The following is a 15,463-nucleotide window of genomic DNA, read 5'->3' on the forward strand; positions in this document are numbered from 1 at the left end:
ACTGTTGATGAATTTTCTAAGGTAGCTTTTTTCTAACTTTTGTCAATATGCAATTTCTCAGATTTTCTTGCACTTTCATTTAATTTAATATTTGCACTGCATTTAGAGTATTTTCACTCAGGATTTTCGCATGAAATGTATATATACCAGAAAGGCAATTTCATACTAATTCTAGTGGTGTTTTTATATTAGCGCTGCGATACTTTACACAAATATGACTGTAACCAGTTTTGCCGAATGTTGTATTTTTCCCTGACATAACCTTTGTTTACACAAGTTTTCCATCGTTCTACATACTGCCGTGGCTCCAGAGAGTATGTAAAAAACTTGAAATCAATTTTCTAGAATCTGTTCGGACTTAGTTCTAAAGTAAAGTTTAAGCAGATTCTGAATTCAAATTTATAAAACAGACTCAAAAACTTTATCTAATTTTTACATACATATAGAATCTTACACAAACTAACTTGTTTTCTACTTGTTTACAATGCTATAGAATGGCTCCATAGAATATGGTTTGAAGTTTTTTTTAGTAAAGCTTATATCGTTGTTATGAACTTTGTATACCCTAGTTTTCTATATTCCTTTATTCAGTGGTGGCTCCAGAGAGTGTAGTCAAAATTTACAATAATTGTAATTCTTTCACATTCGTTTTTATATCTCGAATGACTTTCAACTCTTCCGATATTTTAAAAGGAAGCTCCGTTGTCACTGATAACCAAAATCTCAACTTTACAAATAAAACTTTTCAGGAGTCATGACGACGCTTCTCTTTACCCACAAATTTAAATTAGTAATCACTTTTCCCTAAGGAAGTATACTTTTTCCTCCAAGCTATCTCTGAGTAACGAATGCCAGGTTGAAATTTGGCCTAAGATAGTAGCAGATGACAATGATAGCTCGTACTATATAAAGGAAATGGAACTGAAATCATTCTTGCCACATCATGCTACAAGAAGATTGGCTATAATTTGTAGTGGGGTTTAATTCCCACGTGCGACATCCCGGTCTGGTTATAAAGCTTATCCCAAAACCAAAACCAACCGACACAATTTTCCAAGATTACGATGCTAATTTTCCCTGTTGCCTACCGCGCTACGAGAAAACGGAACAGTATCCCATTACTGGGTGGCGATTACTTAGAAACGAGGGCAAACTCAATTTATTAGGGTAGCTGTTGTGGGGAAATGGGTTGCAACCTAATCTTCGCTTACGCGTATCGCCTGTTGCCCTGCCTAATTAGTTTGAAGTGTTCGCGTTTTGACGGGTAAGTCATTAGGTTTTATCAAAAGTTCATCTATGATGAGCCTTTTGGGATCAACTGAGTTTCCTGTGCTGTTTGTGAGGAAGAAATAATGCTTAATTTGGTAATTTCAAACTGTTCTAAAATTTCCTATTTTTGTTTTATCAGCGTTGAATTTCATTGGCTCAAGAGAATTATACAAGGGGAAAAATTGACGATGGAAAGGAGTACGATGTAGATGTTTGAGAAGAATTTTTCCATTTCAAGCCTAGACCTTAACTTAGATCTGCGTTAAGGATCACAAAGCATTTCAAACATATTTCAAATGGAAAATTTCAATTGAAGCGTATAAAAAAGCAGGTAAGTAATATTTTGAGCTATCGCACGTTAGTTGATTGAAGTTTCTATGTGCTCACTAACCCTATAGTTGCATGATATTATTAAATTGTTTAGAATTTTATAACACAGCCTTTTAATCCATTGAAATGGAAATATTAATGACCTTTGTTTTGTTTTTTTTCTCTCTCTTTTCCATTCCGAAATTTTAGCTGAAACGATGCCACCACCACCAACAAGGGACCTGTTCCAATGTAAGTAATTAGTCTTAATGCATCATACATGATTAGTTTGTACCGTTGAAAATCAAATAAAAAAAAAAAACATTGGACTGCTGAAAAATAATCATTCTCACTATAATGAAGTTGAAAAAAAGTTCCGTTTAAAAATTCAATAACAAACGAGCTACAATCGTCTGAATTTTTCCCATTAAGGATTCGAACGGAAAATCATATTTTACCAACAACGGGGTTACAAGTTAAAGCGGCAAACCCATAGCCAGCCCCTCTTAGTTAGTGATTTTATCGCAGACAGTGTGAATAATTTATCAGTTCACGGAAGGTTCCCCGGCAACAGAAGCCATTCCTGCGATATTGCACCTTCTGCCAGAGTGGAATTAGAGGCATAAGGACCCGGCACATTCGAGGGACACAAGGCACACAAACACTTGAGATACAACAACGTATCAGCTCGTTCGCAAATGACACGTAGTGTCAGTGTCATCATGCTAATGGTGCTTTTATCGTGTATCGTGGTCTTTAAACCTGATTCTGATGGGTGGTTTTATTCTTAGCTGTGGTGTGGGACTTTGCACGATGGTTCCATCGACTAAGGACAATAAACAACCACAAACATTTCACGTTAAACAAGCGTAATAATCGTAGGGGTTCTAAAGTGCTAGGTTATTTCATTAATATAATGTTTGTTGGGCAATTCAAATCACATTACCACTATGAGGTTTTATATCTTTCTAATTTGATGGATGAGATCAACATTTTTCGTTTACGAAAACCGAAAACTATTTCAAAGTAATAATTGATTCTTCTGGGCGAACAATTTAAACCACCAGTCTGCGTCTGCTTTAAAGCCTCCAAAAACCGAGCACCGCAATCGACGGTTCATCGCGATGCTAAACCCGGACCCCATAACATCAACGTACAAACCCGCCGAGAAAGGCATTCTTTAATTTTCCGTTAAGCTCCTTTTCACGAGACCATACAGCCACTAAAAAGTCATTTACTGAGCAAGGGAAATCCTCCTTCCCTCAAGTGGCCATCATCAGCCGTAGAGTGGCTTTTTGTCGGCTAGCGCGTAAACATAATGAAGAAAGGAAAATCACAACCCAAGTGTTTATTTTTGATTATCACTCTCCGGTGCTCGTGGTTCTTTTTTTTCTTTATTCATATCCTGAAGAAGACTGGAAGGCACCTTCCACCTGTCGGCTGGCTGCTGTTCCCCGAGGTAATCTGGACGGGATCAGCATGTATATTAGACCGGCATGGAAGTCGAAGTTCAGGAAGAGCAGGATGTGGGTTGAAAAGTTTTACAAACATGAGTAAGAAGGGTTTTAGCTTGTGTAGCTTGTTTAGATAATAAGTGATCAATACCCGGTTTTTATTTCAGGTTTGGTCCTACATAAGGCATTGGGGTTTTTTCATTAGTTGTTCACCCAAATTTTACATTTTTTGCTCATAAGTTTGCTACATTCTAGTCTAGATCCGTGCACACAATGCACAGTGGTCCAGGACGGAACTTCATCGTGCCAAAATTAATTACGAAGATACTGGGATACTATAAGAGATAGACAAATGCTCATCAAACCATAGGCTTTAATAATCTAATATTAGGGTGTGTCTGTTTTGCATGATTTACACATAAAAACTTTTTTCAGTGAACAGTGACAAACTGTCTGAGGCAACTTATGAGGCAACTTTACCGAAGACATTACATACATATGACGTTTCGTAAGCGAGTTATGATTTTTTTTAAAATATTAAAATGTAAGGGGCGTGTCGAAAAAAAAATAGTATTTTTGCGCTAACTTTTGTTAAGGGGGGGGTAGGGTCTAACACTTTCAAAAAATCGATTTTTTTATTTTTCTATTTTCTTATTGTAAAACATTTCAAGAATGTTGTGTCAAATTTTCAAGTCGATTGAAGCAAAACTGTAGAAGTTATAGGCCTTTATCTCCTCCTATCTAATACTGCAAGCAAGAGCAGAAGCTTCAAACGCGTTTTTCTCGAAAGCACATTTTTAAAGTCCGTGGATATCGTCATTTGAAAACTACTTATCCGATTCTTTTCAAATTTGGATCATACTTTCTACATATAAAATACCAGACCCCAACGTTTTTCTTTTTTGATTTTTTTACTTTGGGGAGATTTTACAGGTGAAAAATGGCGGATTTTTAGGTGAAAAATCGTAATTTTTAATTCAACAGCCACAAAAATTTCATAAAAATATTTTTAAGTTAAATAAAAACGTTGGGGTCCAGAAAAACATATATTAAAAACATTTTGCTCTGATTTTTTGACTTCAGATGATTCTGTACTGAGATACAGTGTCCACCGCAAATCATGTTTTCTAAAAGGCATCCTCGAAAGTACTCCGTCACCGGCTCATTTTTCAATATTTTTCTACAAAAAAATTACTAAATGTTCTTTTAACAATGCTTTGTATAATGCAAAAAATTTGAATACATTTGTTTGAACGATAGCTCTAGAAAAAAATCGTGAAAATGGAGTTTTTTTTATACCCGTTAGACCCTACCCCCCCCTTAACCCTCATCCGCATTAGAGTGTCATTTTGACACTATTGCAAGTTTGAATGCTTGTAACTTTTTTCAGAAGCTTCAAAAAAGAAAAATTTCTTCGGGGACCCTAAATGAATTCAAAAGTTCTTTAATATTGCATCTTTACTTTATTTATGGACGAACCCTGGAAGCCTGGACAAAAAAACTCCCTTTTCCGACTTAGAGTGTCATTTTGACACTCCAAAAGTAAAATCTATTTAATTCGTTTGAATTATTATGAACTTCATATAAAACTTATATCAATAGAAACCTTGTAATGTCAGTAAAATATGTTTTGAACATTATATACAGCTAAAGTTACAAGTTTTCTCGTTATTCAGCATGAAAGAAAAAAAATCCGAAAAAACATGCCTTACGAAAACTGCTGTAGTTCATATGTTACACGTCCAAAAAAATATTTGCCTTATGCATATGAAAGCTGAAGTTAATGCCTATATCATGAACACAAGAAATATTTTTTTTAATTTTTTTTAACGAAATGGTCACAAAAAGTTCAAAAAAGTGGTCTAAAAAACCTACTTTTCATTCGATTGCTAGTAAATACTGTTTGAGCGATGGTAGAGTTTTGAAAAAAATATGACTACAAAATCTATTAAAATTCCAACATTTTGCTGTCTTTAGATTTTTGATGCAACAAAAATTGAATTTACTATAATTACTCAAAGTTCACTAATTTGCGCGATTTTTTTACAAATTGAAATTTCATCTGTTTTTGTGGTCCACCGTCAGGTTGTACCCGGATTATCAGTGCTTTTACTTTGTTTGGACCAATCAAGAGTATATTCATTGGAAAGCACATTTAATCTACATTCTAGTGAGGTGCTACAATTCACGCTGTGAGATTTCACAAAAATATGAAAATTATAAACGTAAAATCATTCCTGAATTTCTAGAACTACAAGCAGCGGTCCAGCAAAACGTGTTTGTTTGCTCTCTGAGTAGGTACGGTGGGTGGTTATTCGGGCAGAGAGCGAAGCCGAGAGACGAAATAACAATGCGTGTCGTGCATTTCTTGGTCTGTCGGCTTCGCTCTCTGCCCGAATAACCACCCACCGTACCTACTCGGAGAGCAAACAAACACGTTTTGCTGGACCGCTGCTTGTAGTTCTAGAAATTCAGGAATGATTTTACGTTTATAATTTTCATATTTTTGTGAAATTTCACAGCGTGAATTGTAGCACCTCACTAGAATGTAGATTAAATGTGCTTTCCAATGAATATACTCTTGATTGGTCCAAACAAAGCAAAAGCACTGATAATCCGGGTACAACCTGACGGTGGACCACAAAAACAGATGAAATTTCAATTTGTAAAAAAATCGCGCAAAGTAGTGAACTTTGAAAAATTACAGTAAATTCAGTTTTTGTTGCATCAAAAATCTAAAGACAGCAAAATGTTGGAATTTTAATAGATTTTGTAGTCATATTTTTTTCAAAACTCTACCATCGCTCAAACAGTATTTACTAGCAATCGAATGAAAAGTAGGTTTTTTAGACCACTTTTTTGAACTTTTTGTGACTATTTCGTTAAAAAAAGTTTAAAAAAATATTTCTTGTGTTCATGATATAGGCATTAACTTCAGCTTTCATATGCATAAGTCAAATATTTTTTTGGACATGTATTATATGAACTACAGCAATTTTCCTGAGGCATGTTTTTTCGGATTTTTTTTCTTTCATGCTGAATAACGGGAAAACTATAAGCTTTAGCTATATATAATGTTCTAAAAATATTTTACTGACATTACAAGGTTTCTAGTGATATAAGTTTCATTGTAATCGGTTATATATAAAAAGAGTTATGACGATTTTAGCTTGGAGTGTCAAATTGACACTCCTAGTGCTGATTAGGGTAATGAAATCTAATGCGGATGAGGGTTAATGAACTCATACAATAAAAATATCTTCTAGGCATTAGTATGAAATAAAAATTCGCACATTTTCTCTCAAACTGGTATCTGGGTGCGTTCATTAGCTATAAGGGATTTTTTTAGCAAAAACTTGTACTTTTTAAACTGTCATATCTCGGATTTGTGCGTTCCAAAAAATTATTTTATGACGGCATTTCGAATATCGAGTATAAGTATTTTTTTTATTTTGGCTCACACTTGGCAGATACCTGGAGATCAGAAGTACCCAAGTATAGTATGGTGGGGATCGTCAAGCTACAGTGGCGACACCTACCATGGTGAAGATCATCAAGGTGCACCCTGAGAGAATTTCTTGACGTAGTTACACTAAATTGGCGAGGTGTAGATCAATCATTTATGTATCGAAAATAGTTTTAGGGCATGTCTTCAAACTGTGAACACGTCATAATTTTGGTTTTGGTGGGTGGTTTTTCAGCAGAACTTCGCATTGACTTATGAAGGAAAGAGGTCCCAATTTTCATGTGCGAATTTTTTTCGAGGGTTAATTTCGAGTACGGAGTGGTCGGGGAGTTCGCCGGACCTGAACCCTATGGACTTGATTGTCTAGGTTATTCAGAAGCACGAAGTCTACTCTACAAAACATGACGGGTTGGAAGTTCTGAAACGCCATCTAGTTGAATCAGGGATAAAATACCACAAAAACTACCTGCGGGCTTTTGCCTTATGTGCCTTGAGCTTCTGCAGCGAGTGGTTAAGCTCAAGGACAAAAAATCGAAAGGCGCCAATGGATTTTAAAAATATGATCTGTTTTGATGTAAATCGTATTAAATTTGAAAGAAAAAGTTTTGTTTTGATCAAATTATTTGTCAGTTCCAAATCAATTGCCGGACCCTGTATTATCTGACAACTTGCGCCGAGGGTCTTCAGATCTTCCCCAAAGTGAAATGAAAATGAAAAAATACATGTGTTTTAAAAAAAGTGGTAAAATTAATCAAATTTTCAATTTTGGGGAAAATCTGAAGACCCCCGGCGCAAATCCGTCAGATATTTAAAATGTAGCGTTTTCTTCATACTTTTAAGAAAAAATATAAATAAAATTATTCGTTACGGTTTCGAAGGAACAAACGAGTGACAAAAGAGGAATGGGAATTTTTCCGACCTAATAGATACAAAATTTATCACTCAGTTCTTGCCCCATTCAGTAATTTAATTTAGTACAATATCGAAATTCACATATTTAAATTGTTCTACATGGAAACAAATTTATCTTATTTACAAATTCTAGTCTGCCAATTATGGGAACAGCTTTTTTCAACTAATTTTGATATCATATACCGGAAGTTTACACCACATTTGATGTTAATAAACCAGATCAACTTTGAATCTTTGCAGTGTACGCTTGTTTTCAATCAAAACTCAGTTCATGCAAATTTCCCGTTCGTTATTTTCTGCCCCAAGAAACGTTATGAATTTCAACTGTTGAAAATGTAGGAATAAATTATACATAGTACCAGAAATTGTGTGTACAATGTATTTAAAATTATTTAGAGTATCGTGCAACGGGCTAAGATTGATCACTTAATTCAATATTTCTCGATTATTTTTTCTGTTAAGGGGAATGTGGGCATGTGTCATATTTTTAAAACCAGTACTGGACTCCTATGAACGTAAAACATGGTTGCAGAAATTTAATAGCCTGCTTTAAATTTCATTTAAAAATCGATTTCGTCTATGTTTATAATTTGATGCTCTGGGGTAACATTGATCAGTCTCTATTTTGACGGTTTTAACGAGTTTTCTTGATCAGAAAGGATACGAAACACCTTCATAATATTTACAAATGCTTGTTTATCAATTGCTTAGGCAGCTCGGAACAAACTCAAATGATATAAAATTAATCATGAAAATTCACAAAATTGAACACAACGCTTTCGGTGGCTCAAACATACCTAATTTGTACTTTTTAGTCCAGTGAATTCTGAGATATAGAATGCTGATATTCGGTGTTTCTAGGTTTAGATTTCTTTCCGGTCAAAGAAAATAAAAACAACATCGCGATCTTGGATGTGTTGAGGCCGTACAATAATTAAAATCGAAAGATGTACAATGATCCTGCATAAATTAAGGGGCTAGTCTTTTTAACATCTTTTAAAATTTGAACTTTAAAAAAAGATATATTTTTTTAACTCAATTACCTCGCACTATTCCCTTTCAATTTTGTCCTTCAAACTTTACCATTTGATAGAGTTTCTATCCTTTTGTCCTAGACTGGCTTACTCTTGGAAAATGTCCCTATTTTTAAAATATCAAAATTTACCTCAAAATACAACAAAGACTACACCAAAACTATACATTTACTAAGGAAGAAAGTTGAACTCTCAAATAAATCAACGTGCTGCTTCTAAATGCTTTAATTTCATCAGGAAGGGTGTTCGTTTGCGAGCCATCGAATAAATAGATATTTTAAAGTTTTAAAATTAAATTTTTACTTGCATTTGAAATTTTCAAAAACAGACCAAGTTTTTCCCAATTTGAAACTCAACTTATAGGTTTTTAAACGTTGAAAAAAGTTTTGAAATATTTTAACTTTAGACTTAGTTATTAATGATTATGTAGAAAAATTTCATGTGGATCAAAGTTACCCCGGTGATCAATGTTACCCTGTTTTGCGGTACAAGCAATTGAGTGTACAATGATGTAATTTTAAAGTAACCTTTACATGAGTAAATTTGAACTCGTAGATTTGTATGGGAAAATAGAATATTTTGTTCTGAAAAATCAACATCATTTTTGTTTCTTCTGTGGAACCGAGCCTGCTAATGGTTTTTGTGCCAATTTATAAATTTTCTAAGGGAAATTTCCCGCTGAACAACTTTGTTCGAAGGTCGTAGCTTCGTTTCTAATAAGACAAATAAGTTATGTGGTGTTGAATGGGGGCATGTCTTTTGGCATTGAAAAACAATAAATTCAATTGACATCACTGCTGGTGCCTAGCGAGGTATTGCATGACAACTTTTCATGCAATACTTCGCGAGGCATTAGCAGTGATGTCAATTGAATTTATTGTTTATCAGTGCCAAAAGACATGCCCCCATTCAACACCAAATAACTTATTTGTCTAATAAGTTAAGAAGTTACGACCTTCGACAAAGTTGTTCAGCGGAAAATTTACTTGAGAAAATTTATAAATTGGCAAAAAAACAATTAGCAGGCTCAGTTCCACAGAAGAAACAAAAATGATGTTGATTTTTCAGTACAATATATTGAATTTTTCCATACAAACCTAAAAGTTCAAATTTACTCATGTAAACGTTACTTTTGAGTTTTGAACCAAACGAAGCTTTTTGGGCCCCAGGGTTTGAGAAATTAAAATATGTCCCCAAATCGACTCAGTCTTGTGTACATACTTCATGGAATCTCCTTGTCATTTAACCCATTTTACTTTTTTTGCAATCTCTGGAGCCACCTGCATTCAATTTATAACTCATGTTACCAATTTTTAAGTAACTTTATGATACAAATAAGTAGTTTTAAAGAAATTATTGTCTACCATTATGCATTAGTTTGAAAAAAAAAGTTCTAGTTGACCTAGACTAGAACAAAAGCTTAGTTCATTTAGAAACGGGACAATAACGAATGCGTGTATCTGAAAAATCATTCGTTGGATCGAAATTCTTTGTATGAAGGAAATAAAGGTAATATTATGATAACTCATAAAAAAATTGAAAAATTATCTCTCGTTCTGTATATAAAATATTTCTTTTTTATTCTTGGTATCTTCCATATTTAGGCCGGCGCACACTTTTTCCAGTCATGTTATTGATCAGTTTTTCCCACTTATACTTCGTCAAATCTATATTTTGGGTGGCTGCATTTCGCGTTCTTCACTTTCCGCTACTTTTTAGCCCGAAATTTCTCTTTTGAAAGAAACTGAGGGCAATTTGGTGGATTCTGTGGTTTTGAAATTAACAAAAGTTGGTTATTTTTGTGTCACTAGCATAAGTTTTAACTGGAATGTCTGCTGGCAAAATCTGACAAAAACGAAGCAAAACCATCATGAGATTGAACTTCAAGTATAATCGGTTAGTAAGGAAGTTGCGAAATATACATACAAGAGTTGTTGAAACTCACCGTTAGGATTCTCTAGAAAAGGGTAACCTACGCGGATCAGAACGATCCATCAGCAGAATATTTCTGAACCCGCGTTTACAACAAGAGTACTTTTTTAGGCTTTTAAAAATTGCGAAAACCAAAATTTTTGTTTTGAAAATAGTTGTTTTTTTCCGCAGGAGCAGAGTCTTGGTCATTCTATTTTTACAAAACAACCCTCAAATAGGTACATTCTTTAATCTACAAGGGACCTTACCACGATCAGGAATGTTATAAGATTTAACCGCTGGAATTTGTTTGAAATGGGGTTTTTATAAGCTTTGTCGTCCATCAGAAATCACCTCTGTCTCATTGCCTCGGTAAAGGCTTTATAGCTTACAAGCTCTAGAACTAGCAAATTTGTAGTTTAAGGTTCGGTTTTAATGGTCATAGCTAGGCAGCACTTTTAGCTTATCAGAAAAAAATTGCGGGTCATTCCAGCGATCTACACATAGTTTTTCGCTTATTAAAAATTAAAATTCTGGCATAAGACTTGTCTTCCCTATGATCCTTAACCGTAATTTCCAATCATGTGTTTCACTCCAAAGCATATTTCGAACTTTATGGACGTTTTTGATAGTGTTGGCATACTTTTCCACCACTCACATACAAACTTTTGTTTTAATAATCAATACGGTTTTGCCAGCTATCAATTTAATAATGATGGATTTTGAAGAAAACTGTTCAAAAAAGGTTTTTTTTCTCTTGTATGTATGTATGTATGGTTCCCCCATCGGTAGCAAGATCTAGCCTATGTCTGTGTGGCTTGGCCTTCGAATTGCTTCTAGGGCTTCCACGGCCGATGGTTCGTCGAGGGAAGGCATCCAACCTTCAGAGACCTACAATGGTTGGCAATCCACTCCTCTTGCAATAGTCTCTTCAGATTAACCCCAGATGCTTTCCCTCTGAAATATTTATTGCATTTAGTTATTTATATAAATCAACACATCTTACCTGTCGGCAACTTAAGGGATTCGAACCGAAAAGTTTCTTTGCCGATACCGGGAATCGAACCCAGTACGCCTGGGTTACCAGACTCGCGCCAGCCTATCCACTAGACCACATCAGCGCTCCAAAAAAGAATTTTTTTCTCTTGCATCGTAAATATCTTGAAAACACGTTAATAAAATTTTATAATAAATAGGTCGGAACGTACTTTTTAGAAGTAACAAAATGCTGTCAAAATTTTGTATGTACGATAACCAAGAAACGAGCCATCAGCAAAAGAAAGTGCCCCATGAACAACAAAAAAATTAACAAAGCTTTATAACCCTTTAAAAGGGATATAATTTTTCTGAATCGTAAAACTCCAAAATTGTTCTTGATGTTTTAATTAGTTTGGACAATTTTTTTTGTAGTTTGATAAACGTTTGGATTTATGCAATAAATTTGATAAATATTTACTTTCTGTTTTCCCACTCTGGTACAGATCATCATTGAATACATTCATCTACAATAGATGGCTCCAGAGGTTGTATTGTATTTATAAATGTTTCGGATAGTTTTTATTAGAATGTAGGAAAATCACTACTCATTTACAATAACCGTTCAGAAACACTAATCTGTTCCTCACAAAAAAAAAACCTTCAAAACGTCAATATGTCTTCCACTTCCCCATATTTTAGAAGCCGGTCTAACATGCCTTCAGCATCGTTTCGAAAATGGTGTGCGAACGTTCAACCATTCAAGCAGAGAAACTCCTTTAACTTGTATAATACGCTTTAAGAGGGCTTGAAGTGAAAATATTTCTGGTGAATCGTCGTACCGATGTTTCTCGTTTGTTACTCCGGTAGCATGTGCTTTTTCGTATTTCTCGAGGTTTAGCTTTTTGTTTATCTTGAGATATATGTGGATGGAGTTTAAAGGTTCATTCTGTTTGTACGCTCAAAGAGAAAAACAAATGTTCGTGGTTGGATTGATTCATCTCTATCATTTGAGTCTTGCGGTATGTGCAAAGAAAAGCATATTTGAAAAGAATGATAAATGATTCAGGATTTGTTCGGGATTTTATTAAATTTAATCGCAAATCTGGGTTCTAAATATCTGTTTAAACCTATGTTAAACTTAAACATTCTTTCCTAATGCACATTATAAATAAGGTTGATTTCATAGTGACATGATTTAATTCACAACTTTTTTCACAAGCATATGCCTTCTTTTGCATGCTTTGAAATTGTGTAACTTCTGTGTGCTTTTCAGCAGACTACATGAAGCGCATATAAAAGCCACCTGGGGTTTACGACTTTCTGACATGCAAACGGTCTTTGATCCTCAGTCTCACTAAACTACCGGAAACAAGTCTGGAAAACAAGTGGAGAAGTTTTTTTTTCTTTCAACATGTGTTCAAATAGAAGTGGGAGCGGAGTCCTCAATAGAGGATGGCAGAAGGGTTGTGTATTCATTCTGGAAAATCGATATATGTATAACTCAATCGAAATGGCCAAAGGGTCACGGCTTCTTACAATCAGATTTCGAACAATGGCGGTTGAATTGAGGAACATGTTTACAAATCTTATTAAACAAACTTTCCGTTTATGAAATCTCGAAGTTAGTTGGTAACTCAACTAATCTCAACAAACTGGGAAAGTTGTTCCGGATGCTTGAACAGACGAGTTGAATGTTCGTTAGCAGTCTTATTTATGTAGGTGTTCTACCGTTTACTTTGGACCAGGAATGGATGAGAGTGAGTATTTCTTTTTGCAGCTTTCGAAATTATGCGCTCCCGGCATAAGAAAAAATCCCATTTTACTTAGTGTTATCCTTTCCCGTTAAAAACACTACGCCATAAAAAACGAGGCAAAAGTCGAATTTTTCCACGCTCTTTCGTGAAAAAGAAATTCTTTCGCGCTCACACAACTTTGATGGCATTCCAAGTAGGATGATGTCGGATGGAATATTTCGCTTGTCTGTTGGCTTGCCGGTCGCTTTTGTAGCAGTTGTAATTGGAATTGAATTATTTATGAACTGGCAGTAAGTGGCGTAGCAGCAGCCAGTTGGCAAGTAAATTATGCCTGGGGGGTTACTTTCAGCCTATTTTTTACGGTTAAAAATATTATTCGGTTTGATGGTACATTTTTACGCATGTATGGAACATTGTGGCATCCCGAAAGTAAAAATGGGCAAGCAAAACACAAGTGCCACACTTCAGTGCGTGGAAGCGTTAGTGGTTAGTTTTCCTGGGCTTGGAGACCCTTCTGAAAAAGGCCCGGGTCAGATATTTCGTATGTGAGATTCCGAGTGGTTCACGAGTCTGGCTCGGAAAAGTCATCTTTTCATACTCTACACTTTAACTCGATCAAAAGTCCCTATTCTTAATGGAACTTTTTCTGTGTGCCTCAACTATTTACAATTGAAAGATTTGTGCCACACCTAATTTTCAAGAACACCATTCAAAAGCTGGTGGTTTGCGGGATTTTGTTATTCTGAATTTCTGTCACCCCATATTAAACAAAATGCTGACGAATCACTGTTTTGAGCCGTGCTTCCAAAATGTGCTTTCTCATATTTGTTTGTGCCTTTCTTCCACCATTTATTTTAGCGTAACTGAGAATGGAACATTTTCTAGGACAGCGCTTTCGTGAATGAAAGCCGCAAAATTGAGATGACTCTCACAAGAATAGTATCTATTCATTTTACAGACCGAAAAACAATTAAAGCCATTTTTAATCATTGGAAACAAAAAAACAAGCACTCCTCGGCCTTAAGGCTGAAATCAAAATGTAAAAAATAATAATAAAGAAACGACATAAGTGCTGAGTTTCAATCTGTAGATGGGTCGTCATACCGCAAAAGCATCATCAACATACTGTACATAAGCACACATGCGAGCGTAATTTATTGCCGAAAGAAAGTCGGTTAAATTAATTGATTCTTGTGATGTATCCAAAAAAATTATGGTCGACTATGGATATTAAAATAGTGACTCTTTCCTTTTTTTTCAGTGACACAGACAAGTTATTTTCAAAGTTCCTGATATTTATTTCGAAAATTTAGGTAAAACTTTACACAAAGTTTTTGTACAAATTCAAGTGAAAACCCAAGATTATCACAACTTCGGAAACAAAGGACAACTGTATTTCTGGTCTACACAAAAATGAGACCACCGAAATTAGATCCAATCCGATGAAAAATCTGGCAATCTCCCTGATAATCTGAACGAACAGCACTCGTACGAAAAAAAAAAACGACAACTGTCAAACGTTTTAAAACCGACCGAGAGCCGTTGGTTTCGGATCAATTCTTAGAGCAACTGTATTGCTGGTTTAATTTATACATTAATTGGACCGCCGAAGTTAGTACCAATGCAGTGAAAAAAACTGACAACTCCACTAGTGTTCTATTGACTGTCAACCTGTTTAGAACTACGTCAAATTGGGTCCAAATTGTCGTGGTTTTACGATTCTTACGAATCTCAATTAAGAGATTAACTCAGACACGTCTGTCTCGCACAAGAATAGATTTTTTTTAAATATGTTCAGTGTTGCCGAAAACAACTTATATTTTATTTTATTTTTTATTAAATTTGATTTATTTTCTGCATATCCTTCATCTCATCTCTACATTCCTTCTCACCTCTATTCTCAATTTATCTCAATTCTACAATTCTAGATAACAAACAATCAACAGAAGCTGGCTAAAAATCTGCGTTTCCTAAGCCAAATCCGTCATTCTCCACCAGAAGGCTTTATCAAAACAAACAATCAGCAGCAGCAACCTTGAAAATCTGCGCTTCCAAAGCCAATCCGTAATTTTCCACTGGAAGGCCAAATCAAATAAATCAGCAGAAGCTGTCATAAAAATCTGCGCTTCCTAAGCCAATTCCGACTTTTTTCCACCGGAGGCCAAATTAAAACACACAATCAGCAATAGTGTCTTAAATTTCTGCGCTTCCTAAGCCAATTTCGTTTTTTCCCATCGGAGGCCAAATCAAAACACACAATCAGCAACAGCAGTCTTAAATTTCTGACTTTCCCAAGCAAATTCCGCCTTCATCTACCGAAAGGCCAAATAAAAAGAAACAATCAGCTGTAGCACCCTTAAAAATCTGCGCTTTCTG

General features: G+C 35.1%; 1 protein-coding gene across 2 annotated transcripts in view; it reads left to right on the forward strand.

Moving 5' to 3' along the window:
• LOC129749371 (transmembrane protein 65) overlaps window positions 1–15,463 on the forward strand; it is a 74,789-nt gene that overhangs the window by 35,857 nt on the left and 23,469 nt on the right. For both annotated transcript variants that reach the window (XM_055744333.1, XM_055744334.1), the window contains one exon: window positions 1,789–1,830. In XM_055744333.1, coding sequence (XP_055600308.1) covers window positions 1,789–1,830 — 42 coding nt within the window. The remainder of the gene's footprint in view (window positions 1–1,788; window positions 1,831–15,463) is intronic.

The sequence above is a fragment of the Uranotaenia lowii genome, chromosome 2 (assembly GCF_029784155.1).
Source record: "Uranotaenia lowii strain MFRU-FL chromosome 2, ASM2978415v1, whole genome shotgun sequence".
Taxonomy (NCBI): domain Eukaryota; kingdom Metazoa; phylum Arthropoda; class Insecta; order Diptera; family Culicidae; genus Uranotaenia; species Uranotaenia lowii.